The 14992-nt window shown below is 37.1% G+C and overlaps 1 protein-coding gene across 1 annotated transcript in view; it reads left to right on the top strand.

Moving 5' to 3' along the window:
• The window catches only part of KDM1B (lysine demethylase 1B), a gene marked incomplete at its 5' end in the record, with an annotated part of 26097 nt that extends 11105 nt beyond the window's left edge, over positions 1-14992 (top strand). Inside the window, 13 exon segments of the mRNA XM_082499180.1 lie at positions 371-555; positions 1405-1581; positions 2483-2557; positions 3368-3505; positions 5019-5190; positions 6231-6358; positions 7797-7928; positions 8324-8398; positions 9311-9427; positions 10290-10415; positions 11917-12039; positions 14018-14170; positions 14740-14992. Coding sequence (XP_082355306.1) covers positions 371-555; positions 1405-1581; positions 2483-2557; positions 3368-3505; positions 5019-5190; positions 6231-6358; positions 7797-7928; positions 8324-8398; positions 9311-9427; positions 10290-10415; positions 11917-12039; positions 14018-14170; positions 14740-14823 — 1685 coding nt within the window. The 3' untranslated portion in view covers positions 14824-14992.

Raw genomic sequence — 14992 nt, 5'->3', positions numbered from 1 at the left:
GGGAGTTGAAGATGAAAGGGATTCAGAGGACTGCATGAGCCTGTACAGTAATGTTAGACCTTAGACTTGAGTTTAGATCCTGTTCCTTGCTGGACTCGCCGTGGCATCTGAGGGCACATACTGTTTCTCTGACAAAACTTAAGCTCCGATAGACATATCCATCAGGTAGTAGGACAATAATTAATACTGCACAGCCTAGAGAGCAGGAGAGGGGACAGCAATATACAGTAAATCATTCTGAAGGTGGCTAGAGGCCGGAAAGCTTCGTTACTTGTTTATCTGTGTTGAGGTCAGTGGATCGTCTTAGAGGGAAAAGTATACAATGAAGATACGATGGAATATGACTAGTTCTTGGTTTGTCTTTATTCAGTTGCAGGCATGAACAAGTATTTCCAGCCTTTTTACCAGCCCAATGAATGTGGGAAAGCACTTTGTGTGAGGCCAGATGTCATGGAACTGGATGAGCTCTATGAGTTCCCAGAATATTCACGAGACCCTACCATGTACTTGGCTTTGAGAAACCTGATTTTAGCTCTGTGGTACACAAACTGCAAGGTGAGAGATGCTAATAGTTAATTTGTTGGTTTACAAATGCTAGCTATTTTTGGGGGGATGGGGAGCAAAGGGATTGGAGAGAGCTCCTTATGCACTAGAAAAATTGCTCCCATCCTTTTGAAAATCCATTCTAAGATTGGCTGTTTTTTTGGCATTTTGTTTTGTTTTTTAGTTTTAATGCCTGGGAGCTTCTTTTGCAGTAAAATGCAAATTTTTTAAAAGTGTTAAAACTCTACTGAGTCTGCCCAGCTATTAACTTTTAAAGGGATGCTTGAACATTTCTAAACAGTGTTTGTGGGTGCTTTATGAATTTTTTTTTCCATATGACTGTTGGACAGGGAAGTTATTGTCTTTCTACTTATGCTAACTCTATGATGCTGCCTTCAATGGAACTGCTAGAATTTCACATATTGAAGCTTTCAGATACTGATGTCTGTATTTATCTGAAGGTTTTGGATATTGATCTATTTTTTATATGGAATACCATGTTGGAATGGATTTTACTGGAATGTCACTGTGAGCATTGCCATCAGGTAGATGCATTTTGCAATCAGGAATGCATTTCAGTACTGTTCCTGTACTAATGGAGCACACCATGGAGTCTGCAAGAGTATCTTGTAGACTCATTTGCTTTTATTCCATGTTAATCTATCTTAATAAATTGTTACCTTACTGTGTAAAGCTGGCTAGCAAGAAACTGCCACAAAACTTGCTTTTAAAATGCTGTCAGAAGCCTGATTCATGATTAATTTTTTACCATCTGGTTCACAGTTTAAATATTATTTAAATGCATGAAATAATTGAATATTAGAAAATCAAAACTTTCTATTCTTTGTTTCTCCTTTGCAGGAGGCTCTTACCCCTCAAAAATGTATCCATCACATCATTGTTCGGGGGCTTGTGCGTATTCGGTGTGTACGGGAAATGGAGAGGATACTTTATTTTATGACAAGGAAAGGGCTAATTAATACAGGGATTTTATCAGTCAGTCCTGACCAGTATCTTCTTCCTAAAGAATACCACAATGTAAGTTGCTATAATAATCCCTATATTATTAGTGCTATAAAACTACATGGCACATGTCATATTTTTTTTGGTTCTGGATTTTTTACTCATTACCTGTCATTCCAACCTTTTATGTAAAAAATATATCTAAAAGCAAACACATCAGATATTTTTCACATGGTTCTTATCTGCCTTCAATGGTTATGGAAACTACAGACATGGGACTCTTTCCAGCAGGGTTTTTGTTCCCACAATGATGGAATTCAGTCCTATGGATTGGAGCTTCCTATGAGCTTTTCAGATGGACGGGAACTATGTGAAAAATATATACAGTACACTCAGGTTCTTCTTATGGCTTAATCTTGTAATACACATCTGCTTCCATAGTTGAGGAAACTCCTATTGTGTATTGGTTCGCAAGAACTATGATTAAAGGGTACATATTTATGACTAGCAATTTGCTTGACAACACACAGAAATGTATCAAATTAATGTATCCTGTAATAGAATATCTCCTAGGAATTTTAAGTTGATTTATGTTTGTAAAGTGTATTTGCATATGTTTTTAATTTATAAAATAGTTTTTACAAAGTGTTTCTCTTGTCTGATAACTTCAGTTAGATTTTGTTACTTGACTGATACCTTCAGCTGTTTCTGTTAAAAGAAGCTGAGACGTCTGCTTTTAAAGTCCTTAAAACTGTATCTATTATCAAATCTACAGTTGATCTTTTCTCTATATTAAATGCACTATCATAATCTTTAAAAGTTATCACTGATTACTTTTACTGAGGAAAAGAGAGCCTAGACTTCTGAAACCTACAGGTATTTTTAACTTTAGCAAGAAGAAAAATAAGTGTGCAATGATAATTTCTATTTTAGTTCTAACTATTTTTATTTATTTAAATCTTTTATTATTTTTTAGAAATCTGTCATTATTGTTGGGGCTGGTGCAGCAGGATTAGCAGCAGCCCGACAACTGCACAACTTTGGAATTAAGGTAAGAAACTTTAGAGTACATTACTTAGAAGATCAGACTTCCCCTGCGTTGACAGCGGTCTTCACCAAAATGAAAAATATTACATTCTTGTTACAAATATTTATGTATAGGGCATCCTAATTAATAAATATAATAAATATAAATATAAACTGATAGGACCCTTTTTAATATATAAAATATGCTATATATATTTTCATATGTATACACACTGTTGCTTTCCACTGTTCTGGAGAGATGGAGCTTCTCTAAAGACTTTCTCTAAAACCAAAAAGATAATATAAGTAAGGGTAAACATAGTCAGTCAGACATCCATCTAGTCCAGTATCCTGTGATTGTCTGTGACAAGTAGTGGATACTGAAGGAGGTACGTATGAATGGTGGAAATACATGAGAATGGGGTTTTCTTGGACTATCCCAGGAATAAAGGTCTCCAAAAGGTGTATGGACTTCCTCCGATGGACACTCCACCTGGATCATTGTGTTTAAAAGCCCGTAGCGTGCCTTAAACTCCAATTTTGAGATTTCCTGAATAGGTCTTTAGCTTTTTGAAAAAGAAGGCTTATTTTTGTTAGGATTGTTTCTTAAAGTAACAGTTATTTTATATGTATATATCCTAAAGGGTAACCTTTAAAAGACAATTTAAATGCATAAATGAACTATACCACAAATGAAAATAAAGTGTTAAGATTGTTAGCACTGATGGATTGCTTGGGATTTTTTTGTGTTTTGTTTTCCCTTTTGCTCTGGAGTCGAACCGATATGTTTAATATAATCAAATCTTGCAATTTACTAAGCTGTCTTGTGTCATAGGTCATTGTCTTAGAAGCTAAAGACAGAATTGGTGGCCGAGTGTGGGATGATAAGACATTCAAAGGAGTCACCGTTGGAAGAGGTGCACAAATCGTCAATGGATGTGTCAACAACCCAATGGCACTAATGTGTGAGCAAGTGGGTTCCCTGCAGTGGTCGTACATTATCACTAGTGAAAAACTGTTGTTAAAGCCAGATTTGGGTGGCTGGGTAAGGGTGGGAGTCCTTTTCCGTGACATGACTAAAACACCATTCTGTGTTGTAAGTAAACTCCATGTTGCTATTATAACTTTGATAATAGTTGGGGACAGAGAGGAGCTGTAGAATTATTTTGAGCACATTATGTAAAGAAAAACAAGGTGGCTCCAGCTTCAAAACCAGAAGAAACCACTTTTTTCCCCCTTCTCTGGAGACAGTAATGTAAAAGGTCCCTGACAGACTTCTGTAGAGCTGAGAAAGGCTTTACTGTGGAAGGCTATTGCTATGTTGTCTTAATACGTAGTTCTATGATGGACTTGCCTTTGCTCAGCTTCTGTATTTCTTGTTGAATTCTGCACAAGTTAAGATGAATATGTATAACAACTACTGATGCAAACACACTGCAGTTTGATGTTTTGGTTTTGATTTTGTTTTTTTTTTTTTTAATTTGTTGGTTTGGTTTGAGTTTTTTTGGGCAGGAAGCTGAATTTCTCCAAGTGGGACTTGAGTATGGATTTTGTTCAGAGGCATGCAGATCCAGCCCATGTTATTTTAATTGTTTAGTGCTCTATAGTATGAAGGATTATTTATTTTTTTTTAAATAACGTTTTAGTTATGAAGTGAGGAGCAATGACTTATGAATACATCTTGGGTTCTTATCCCTTTGTTGTCATTTGATGTCATGTTTTGTTCAAAGTACAACTGTATCTTGAAGGCAGATCTGCAGTGGTGACTAAGAGCCTAGAGAGATGTAAGGATATGTGAAAAACACTGGAGTGCACCCCAAGGAACAAGGCCCTAAGAAGAAGTTAGCGCTATGTTTGTGCTATTTTCTCTAGACTGACTCTGTAGAACGTAAAAACGTCTCTGTTCTGATTTAGCTCTGTTGTGTGTTCGATAAAACTTGGACAAGCAGAGCAAGATACTAGGTTTAATTCCAAATAAATTTTTTCTTTGCTTGTTTGTTAATGAATTTGGTGGTAACTGGCATGCAACATCCTGTCAATTCCTGAATGCAGGGAACTGTTTGGGCATCAGGCACCAGAAAGTTGCAGAAAAGACCTGATTTTAATGGCGATTTAGAGAATAAGGTGAGGTAGAAATGAAGGAGATTGGTTCATCGTGTTTGATTACTAGACCCAACATCTCCGTACTAGCCCCCAGCCTGATAGGAAAGTTGCAAATGAGGTTTCTGGGAATCCCGTATAAAGAAAAGGATAGACGAGTGGGGAAAACCAGTTTGTGGACCATGAATGGGTAGAAGGATTGTTAGTATTCCAGTTTTAGGAGAACGAGAGTTTGAGTTAATCTGACAAATTACTTCAAGTCATGGACATTTTTTAAGTGGCATCACTTAAATCTGAGGGATTCACCTTACTTTAAATAACTTTGAGCACACTAGGCACTATAGTTTTTCCATACTTAAAAAGCAATAAAATGTCTTTTTCTTAAGCTTGGCATTAAAATGCACAAACTAGGGGAGAAATGTGACTTGATCCAGGAAGGTGGAAGGATAACAGATCCCACTATTGATAAACGTATGGACTTTCATTTCAATGCCATCCTAGATGTCGTCTCTGAGTGGAGAAAAGATAAAACCCAACATCAAGATGTTCCTCTTGGTGGTAAGTGGGAGATGTAATGCAAAGTGAAGATGTTGGCTGTGTTCATAGAGTTTTATATTAAATTAGCTTTTACATCGGATATTTTTAGATGTGTACGGCTGTACATCTGACCTTAAATCCAACAGTGATAACCTGGCTCTGCGGGGGACAAAGGGAGACTGACTGTCGTATACACACAGACCAAAACATCACTTGTAACTTCTTAGAAAGCCTAAGTTGAAGGCTTTTATAATACTGGATGACTACTGATGTACTATCTTGTTTTCACGAGGTAGCTTCAGCATAACTAGTGGCGCTAGCAGCTCAAAAGACCTGCTTCTTGCTGAAGCAGGCCATAGCTAGACATGTTTTTTTGACTAATCTGTCTAAAAAAGAGCCTGATCAAAGGCATCTGCTGGCAAGAATAGTCCCATCTCCCTTGGTAACGCCTCCCACCACACTTATAGCATGCAAGCACATTCAACAACAAAAAATAAACTTGCTCAGAAATGTCTGCCTCCCAAATCTTTTCAGCGTGGATTCTGTAAGACAGAATTAGTAACTCCCATCTTCGCCAGTGAACTCCGAATCAAATTTCTCAGGTCTTTTGGTTTTGTAAAAATTAAGCAGGATTCATTTGCAAGCATTCTCCTTTATCTTAAAGTGTATTTGCCTTGAAATATCTTCAACTCTATATTGATGATAGCTAAACAATTAATTTCTCTCCTGTCTCAATTGGCTAGCCTAGCTGTGTTGTTGCACAGTTTCTTTTTTTTCCCCCTCTTTGAAATCATTTTAACTTCTTTTTTTTTTTTTTTCCTGAAGCTACGTATGTTTCCTTTTTGAAGAAGATTTTACTAGGGAAACCTATGACTAAACAACAAAGTTGTATTTTATCACCGGAAAGATCTTGTGGTTTTTTTTCTATGAGAAGAAAAACATCTTAGCGCAAATCAGCAATAAGCTTGAAAATCTTGTGATCCAGAGAACAGCACATTGAAATGCACTAGGACTTCTGACAGTTAATGGTATATTCTTATCTTAAACATGTTCTTTCACAGAAAAAATACAAGAGATCTATAAAGCCTTTATTCAGGAGTCTGGTATCCAGTTCAGTGAGCTGGAAGAAAAAGTACTACAGTTCCATCTCAGTAATTTGGAGTATGCCTGTGGCAGCAATCTCTCTCAGGTGAGTTTTGACAGCTGTGTTCTGAAGTGGTTGAGTTTCATAGAAAATAGGGTTGGTAGTAACACTGAGAAGTCATCTGATCCATTCCACGGCCCAAAAGGAAGAATCAGCTATCCCTAAACTCTTCCTACATCCCTAACCTGTTCTTCAAAAGCATTGAGACAGACTCCAGCACTGCCTTAGGTAATCTGATGGGAGTTTATTGCATGCGACAGCCTTTTTAACATAGAATTGGAGAGTAGATGGTGCACTGGAGTAGGGCATTTTGCCGAGATGCTGGGTGGTAGGATTCACAGGAGAGTTACTCTTCCACAGATGTTATGTGTGACTTCTGCTTCTCAGTTCTGTGTTTAAAAACTGAGGTATTTCTCTACCTTGCTAGGTATCTTGAAAATAAAAGCATTTAACTTCTGAAGTGTTCCAACACCTTGACGGTGGGCCCCAGTTCACCACTCCTAGGTATTCTGTTGACTATGTGATACTTGACTTTCCTCGTGACTTCAGTTTTTAGCAAGCAGATTCAGGAACTATCAAAGTATGATGTTGTTTGCAGTGCATTGTTTACTCAGTCGCATTGCTTGGGTTAAAGATGTTTAGGGTTAATTGTACTATGGTAGTGGGACAGCTGATTGATATGTGCAGATGCACAAATCTGATGTGAACTGAGAAGCGCATAAGAATATAACAGAAATCTGCAAGACAATGCTATAGCAGGGCAGTCAATGGAAAATATTTTGATATGTCACACTTTCACACTTCAGGAGCACCCAGGGGAAATAAGAAAGACTTTAACATCTATCTTACCTTCAATTTAAAAAAAAAAAAAAGAAGTAAATGCAACTGCAGTGATAGGAATTGGCATTTGAATAGCAGTTGGGGAATTGCTTCAGATTTTTCACTGCTAAGTGGTGATTGCTTAGAGCAAATATCACTATTGTACTAACTATGAGTTTGCAGGGGTGGGGGGAGAAGGTCAATGAAAGATACCATGGAAGAACCTCCAGAGTGGCAGAAAAATTCCCTTGAGCTTTTTTTGTATCTTATTTTCCCCTTCATGTTGGGAAATAAAATATTTCCATTTTTATTTGACGTCTTAAGGCTGGAAAATCTGATTTCTTTGCTAGAGACAGAAAACTGAAATAAATACACTGCAATCCACCTGAATTTTTGAACTGCTTTCCTTGTTTTCTTTACCAAGCAGAACTGCTTGTGACCAACCCATATTATGACATTTCTTAATCCATCAATTCATATGTTGTATAGTGGTCTTAGGTAAATAAGCCATTTGCTTTTGTCAGCATTACCATACATTTTGGCGATACATGTTTTTTTTTCCAGTTCTCAAGGGAATGAGGGTGGCTTCTTCTAAACTGTGGGACTTTTGCTAGGACCCATGTCACCTCACCAGCAGAGACAGCTAGTTATATTCTGTCCACAGGTATCTGCACGCTCATGGGACCACAATGAATTTTTTGCCCAGTTTGCTGGAGATCACACTCTTCTAACTGTGGGATATTCGACTGTGATTGATAAATTGGCAGAAGGGCTGGACATCCGGCTGAATTTCCCAGTGAGTCTGGAAAATGTTGATGCAATGCCTGTCTTGGATTGCTTTGAAGCACCTAATCATATCTTCGTATTCTTTTGGACCAGGCAAATCTGTGCCTGTGACTATTTTGACTGGTCTGGAAGAAAAAAAGAGGACAATTCCAGCATTTCTGGAAATCCTCTTTGAGGACTGTCAGTACTTAAATATTATGATATGATGAACTTATACATGTTAGAATCATGATGATTCTTCTTTTTCATTTCCATGGAGGCTGTTTTTTCTCTTTCAATATTTCTCTGGAAATTTGTGTTCTTCAATTTCTGTTTTGCAGACTGGTGCTATATTAGCTATTCTTGTCTGAATTTGCATTGCATATTTAGATTTTGTAGTATAATCTTCAATTTGTCTTTTAATAGGTACAGAGTATTGACTATTCTGGTGAAGAAGTGCAGATCACTACTGCAGATGGAACAGTGTGGACAACACAAAAGGTACCCAATATGCTTCAAGATTAAGGATTTTAGGGAACACAAGAACGATATTGACCACAGTACATGTCCTTTTAGTCACGCTCCCCCCGCCCCCTGACTATTTAGCCCAATTTCTACCCACTCAAAGATGAAAACTCATATATTCTAGCAAATCTGAATGTCCTAAAATCTATTTTCCGTTGAGCATGCTTGAGTTTTGAGTACTAGTTAATTTGAAGAACTAAGCACTATACAGGTAGTACTAAAATTGTCAAGCAAATAAGTTTTTATCTGGTCTTTGAAGTGACAATGTGTTTTCTGGTTGCATTCCCAGCTCAGCTTTACCCTGTTTAGCATGTGAATCTGCCCTGTTAAAATTTTTCCCTTTGGTATGCAGAACTTGACAACCCATATTTCTCAGTGTCCCTTATTCCCTATATCCCCACCTGCTTCATGCTGCGTAATCTAGCTTTTAGTAATTTTTAAAACGATACATACACTTGATCAAGATTGGATTGACATCAACAGTGTTACTAAGCACTTTTTAAAGAGAAAGGATCTTTGAAGGAATTAAAACCAAACCAAAACAATGAGTATCTATCTTCTCTCCTTTCAAAAATACAGTTTTGTTAATCTGAGCGCCATTGAGTATAATTTACAGGAGGTATTAAACTTAGTAGCATGGTTAGCCACTCTGATACAAGTAATTTAACAGACTACAACTTCAAACTAGTAAACAGCAGGATCTGTTCTCACCAGAAAGTAAGGCATGCATTTCCCATGGGAGTAAAACCAGACACTAATTTAGAGATGTCTGGTGAGTATTATGCTGCATCCTACAAGAATAAGACAAGATAGTTAAGAGGATGCCGTGAGGCTTAAGTGCAGTATTCAAGCTTTTGCTTCTGTTGTGACTGTAATTATTTCTTTCAGGTATTAGTGACTGTACCACTGGCCCTTCTTCAGAAAAATGCCATTCAGTTTAATCCTCCACTGTCAGAAAAAAAAATTAAAGCCATTAATAGTTTGGGAGCAGGAGTGATTGAGAAAGTAAGTAAATTCAGATTATATTTCATTTTTTTCTTTTAATAGAAACATTGGCTGCTTTGTCCTTGTTACTTTTGCTGCGTATTTCTCAGGATTTATTACACATTTGGTTTTACTTGTATACAGTAGCCCAGAAGAGCAGAATGCTATCAGGGATCACATGTATTTCTGTTCCTTAGATTTCCCAACTTAATGGGCTTTTTAAAGAAATTGTTTGCAGAATCACTCCACAGCTTAAGCTTTTTGTGCCTAATTTTGAGCAAGCCTTCATGATCGTCTTAGATCTTCCAAAATTCTCATAATATGCTTATTCCAAGTTCTTTTGACCTAATAAACACATAAAATATTTCAGAAGAATACTGAGAGTTGTGTATTTGACCAGTGTAAAATCTCCTATCCTTTCCCAGTGGAAAAGGACAGACTCTCCCGAAAAGATCCCGAGTAGGATGTGTGCTTAGAATAAAACAGGAAAAGAAGTAATGCTAGAAACAGGATTATAATAATGTTGAAATTTAAAGGCAAGATTCAGAACCCCTCCCCCCAGGATGGGGATTACTAAGTTCTATGTTAGATTTGTAAAAATTTTGCTGAATTTCTTGAGCATTTTCCATAGTGAATTCCATTGTGGATTTGATACTGTCTGTGAATCTGCAGTTTGTGAGACTAGCAGGTTTTTTTTCCTTCCCTGTCCCCCTTGGAGAATCGGCCCATATGTTCTCTACTGAGACCCTCTCATAGAACTGAGTGTTTCCAATGGAGTGGAAAAGGGAAAAAGAATTAGAAGAACATCATATACCATATGCAGTTATGAGTTTTGTGGTATGAACTGGTTTAATTCTATCTTTCTCTCTCACTCTGTCTCTAGATTGCCTTGCAGTTTCCTTACAGATTTTGGGACAGTAAAATTCAAGGAGCTGATTTTTTTGGTCATGTTCCACCCAATTCCAGCCAACGTGGGCTCTTCAGTGTTTTCTATGACATGGATCCAGAGGTATCATATGCTAGCTGTATTTTCTGTTGGCCCTTCAGAAATTCAGTTTGGAAACTAGGTGCAATAATTACTGAACAATTAAGGTTTTCTTCTTTCCCCCACCCCCGCAACTGTTAAAAGAAGTGGAAGCAGTGTTAGTCATCAAGAAAAAGCTGATCGATACTTTGTTGCAATAAATGGGAATGTTTTCCTACCTTTGGATACAAAATAACATACAAGCAAGTTAATTCTCAAACTGCCTTGAAAACAGATTGTAATACGTGACTACAGATGTACTGATATGCAAAAAAGTCTATTAGTTACTTCCAGTTTAGGGCTTCTGTTCCCTTATTTAAATCAGCTAAAAATCCTATTAAAAAGATCATGCTGGCTTATTAATACTTAGTGGCTTGCACTAGCCTGAACAACTATGTGGATTGGCGGAAGACGACACAAACAGTAGGTTTTGTATGAAACAGAGATCTGTAAGGTCAATCCCAAACTCATGAATTTCAAAACAAATTCAAACCAGTGCATTGACATCGTGTTTCTCTTCCCTGCCAGTTCCAAGCAGACACATTACAGATTTATATCATCCCTTTTCATGCTTTTACAGCAACTGCTACTTACTACTTGGCAGAAATTTTGTGACCTTATGGCTTACTCCAAAGTGAAGCCATCCTGTGAAGACTGCTCAGTTACTACATTATCTGTAACTGTATGATTTTCCTTAAAGAAGTTCTCTCTTCAGTACTTTTAAGCTCGTTCTAGGCAAGGTTCAGCGTGCTGGTGCTGTCCGAAGACACTAGATACAATTCTTAGTTTTCTTGATAGCTATTCTTTGCTACTTATCAAGTTTAGTAACAGAAGAATTGCCTTATATAAACAAGAGAGGGAGAGTTCTTTAAAGGAGTTGAGAACCTGTGTGCTATTCTATAGTCACCACTTCATCTCTGAAGCTTCTGCATGGTAGCAGATTTTTTTTTTTTTTTTTTTTTTTTAAGTGGAAGGAAACACCAGTAGAACTGAGCTTTCATTTCTTGGGCCCAAATCTGCTGGTAAGAACTTAGTATTGGCCTAATCCAAAACATATCTAACTAGTATTGAAATAGATTCTCTTTGTTACCGCCTTTTGAAATTGGAGTACAATTGAGGTGGAATTTTGGCACGGAACTGGAACTTAAGAGGCCTGTCACAAAGAAAAACCCTAGAAATGTCAAATCTTTTGGTGTAGCCTTTAAATAGTTAGATGGGAAGTTTTCAGTTAACTCAGCGAGTCGTAAAAGGGGCTCAACATAACACAGCACAGTAAACGACATCAGAGGATATTAGTAATGTGAGCATAAACATTGTAGAACGTGCACCCTTTATTCTAAGGAATCAAACTCACTTTCCTCTAGAACGAAAGTTGCTTTGCAGCTGACAATCTCTTTGTCAATACCAATTAAAAGGGACTCTTCAAGAAATACATAATAACCTAACTTCAAAATTATTATTTCGTATGTTAATGTCTTGTTTTTAGGGCAAACAAAGCATTTTAATGTCAGTGGTCACTGGAGATGCTGTAACAACCATTAAGAATTTAGATGATAAACAAGTACTGCAACAGTGTATGACAGTACTTCGAGAGCTGTTTAAGGAGCAGGTAAGAGGAGCCTCTTTTCTTAGGAGATGAATTAACTTGCCAACAGAGGTAAAGCTTTTGATTATATTACTTCATAATGTATAGGAAAACCTTTGACGTTTTAAACTCTTTCTTTTTGTGTCAGTTTGAGGAAATACACTTCCTTTGAGAAAACATGTTTGGTCTTCTGTGTGAAGAACGTGAATTGAATTATCTTAGATCTGTATGAAGGAAAATGGTAATGAATAACAGAAATGAACTATCATCCTTTTAGGTACTTTTAGAAAGGAAAATTAATTAAGATCAGTACTTTAGGCAGGTAACGGAAATACACTTCTTAACTGTCACTTTTTCCAAGCTTTTTTTTTTCGTCATCACCACTTACAATACCTCATAAAAGCTTTAAGCTAGATTAATTTGATTGCGATTCCCCCTCCTTCCATGTAAAAAGCAACTGAAATGAGATCACCACCCCCACCCGCAAACCAAATGAATGCCTTACTCTTCTAATAAGAGAACCCTTCCTGAGCTGTCTTGGGATGGAGGCACAAACAAAATGATCGATCAAGCGCCCTACATCCTGACTGTAAAAAAAAAAAATCTTAGATACAAATTTCTACCTTTTTTTCTTCCCCCAGCTCATCATCCAGGTGAAAACTAATAGGAAAATGAGAGAAATCTGGGGCAAGCAGAAGACTATCACTTAGCAATGTTATTTGTATTCCACTCTATAGACAGTAAAATGCCTTAGTTAAATTACTTAGAGCAGTTAGATCCTGAGGAAGGTTGCATTAATGCTCATAGGTGACCTCTCAAGTTTTAGTGATATTTGGATTAAGGATCTTAGAAAAACGTTGGCATCTGAAAGCCCGACTTTTCCTAGAAAACATACTTTTGGTAATGGCTATGCAGTTACCAGAATCATGCGCAATGTAGATCCACATACCTGCTGTTTTGATCTCACGAGAATGTCGAGGTACCGAACAGGTCTTTGGTGCCACTCTAGTCTAGAAGAGTGATTTTCATGTCTCTCTCCATGGTTTATAGCAGTTGTGAGTTTCAGCCATCTGTCCACAATGCAGCGGGATTTTCAACGACAAGACAGCTTCCAGGGCCATATCAGAACTTCTGGGACGTCCATGAAACTTGCCATACTACTTGGCATACTTGGCTAGCTGTTGTCTTGATTGATTGAGCTTTAGTCTCTCGTGGGCTACCTGAATGGAATAGTCAATATTTGTCGATACCAGATGTTGTGTAAGAGGCAACCAGGGTTTGCTTCTGTTTTCTTGCCACAAGTCCCTCAAGGGTAAGACACAGCTGTAGTTGATTAAGCCTTAATACAGTTGTTATCCAGGCTCTTTTTGGTAGAACTGCGTGGGATTTGCATGCTGCAATGTGACAAAGAATACACAGTATTACTGTCATGGCTTAGCTACAGGCACTCTGAATTTCTGTTTTTTGTTTTCTCCCTGAACCTAGCTTTCAAGCCAGCTCATTTTCTGATCTTAGACAAGTAACATTATTTTCTCCATTGGAATAAAATTATCTCCAAGATGAAGATTACATTTTGAGATTTAACAAGCTAGAAGTAGCAAAGCGTCATGCCTTACCAAGGTGTAAATTTCTTACATTATACAAACAAACATATTGAACGATGTTGATAATGGTATTTTATCTGTTTGCAAGAGTATGTATGTATTTTGAGAAATTTTTTTTCCCTCGGGTGTAATATACCTAGAACTACAATATCCAGATTTGATTCACTCAAAACAGCGCAACTGTGATGTTTCAGACATCAGGAAAGCCTAGCAAACAAAATTATCTTTGCAGTTAGTAGTATAATAAAGAAAATTCAAATTTAATTTTGGAATGTGATCTAATCTGTATCATAATAATATTACATGCTCTGAAAATTACAAGAAATTGTTCATGAGAAAAAAACCTATGCAATATGAGGTTTTCTTTGCAGCGCATAACTTTGATTTTGATTATGCAGGAGGTTCCTGACCCAGTGAAGTTTTTTGTTACTCGATGGAGCAAAGACCCTTGGCTCCAGATGGCATACAGTTTTGTAAAAACAGGGGGCAGTGGTGAAGCTTATGACATTATAGCTGAAGACATACAAGGAAAAATTTTTTTCGCTGGTGAGGTAAGTATCTTTGTTACTGTTGATTACTGTTATTGGGGAATTATTTCTTACGAAAGATCGTCTTTTGCGAACCATTAGTCTAGAAATGGCATACAAATATTCTGTTACACAAATATGCTAACATTTCTTGTAGTTGACAAAGAACCCTCTTTATTCATATTATTATTGGGCATGGAAAGTCTGCCAGATACTTCAGGTCAGGAGTGAACTGCATAACCAATAAGTGCAGAACAGGACAAGACTATATGATTCACTTGTGTTTTCAGTCCAATTATCTTTCTGTTACCCCATTGTGGGTAACATAACAAATGCATGTTGCTGATGGTATAGGTGCATTCTATACTGGAACAGAACTTACCTGCCCCACTAACATGCAGATCGCAAAAGAGTACTAATTTTTCTAGCCGACTTGCTTGCACGTTTTGAAGTTGCTAAAAATCTTAAATATTTCCATGGCTTTTAAAAATGTTGGTATATGCTTAAGGAAAACAAAACTGATCTTATAAACTGAAATTCTATCTGTTCTAATAGTTTTAGAAATAATTAACTTTTTTTTTTTTAACATACAGGCCACAAATAGGCACTTTCCTCAGACCGTTACAGGAGCTTACTTGAGTGGCGTTCGAGAAGCGAGCAAAATAGCAGCATATTAAGTACTGAAAATTTGTGTTTATAGATATATTTTTAATTGTTTTCTGTGGATAAAACTATCTTCAAGTTTCTTATTTGCTGCCTTTTCCCTAAGTGGTACTTAAATAGTATATGGTACCTGAAGATAAAATCTTCATCTTCCTTTTCCCTCTTTCTCCCCCCCTCCCCTCC

Source organism: Vanellus vanellus (genome assembly GCF_965231255.1).
Source record: "Vanellus vanellus genome assembly, chromosome: 2".
In the NCBI taxonomy this organism is placed as follows: Eukaryota; Metazoa; Chordata; class Aves; order Charadriiformes; family Charadriidae; genus Vanellus; species Vanellus vanellus.
This window is presented reverse-complemented; position numbering and strand designations above follow the sequence as displayed.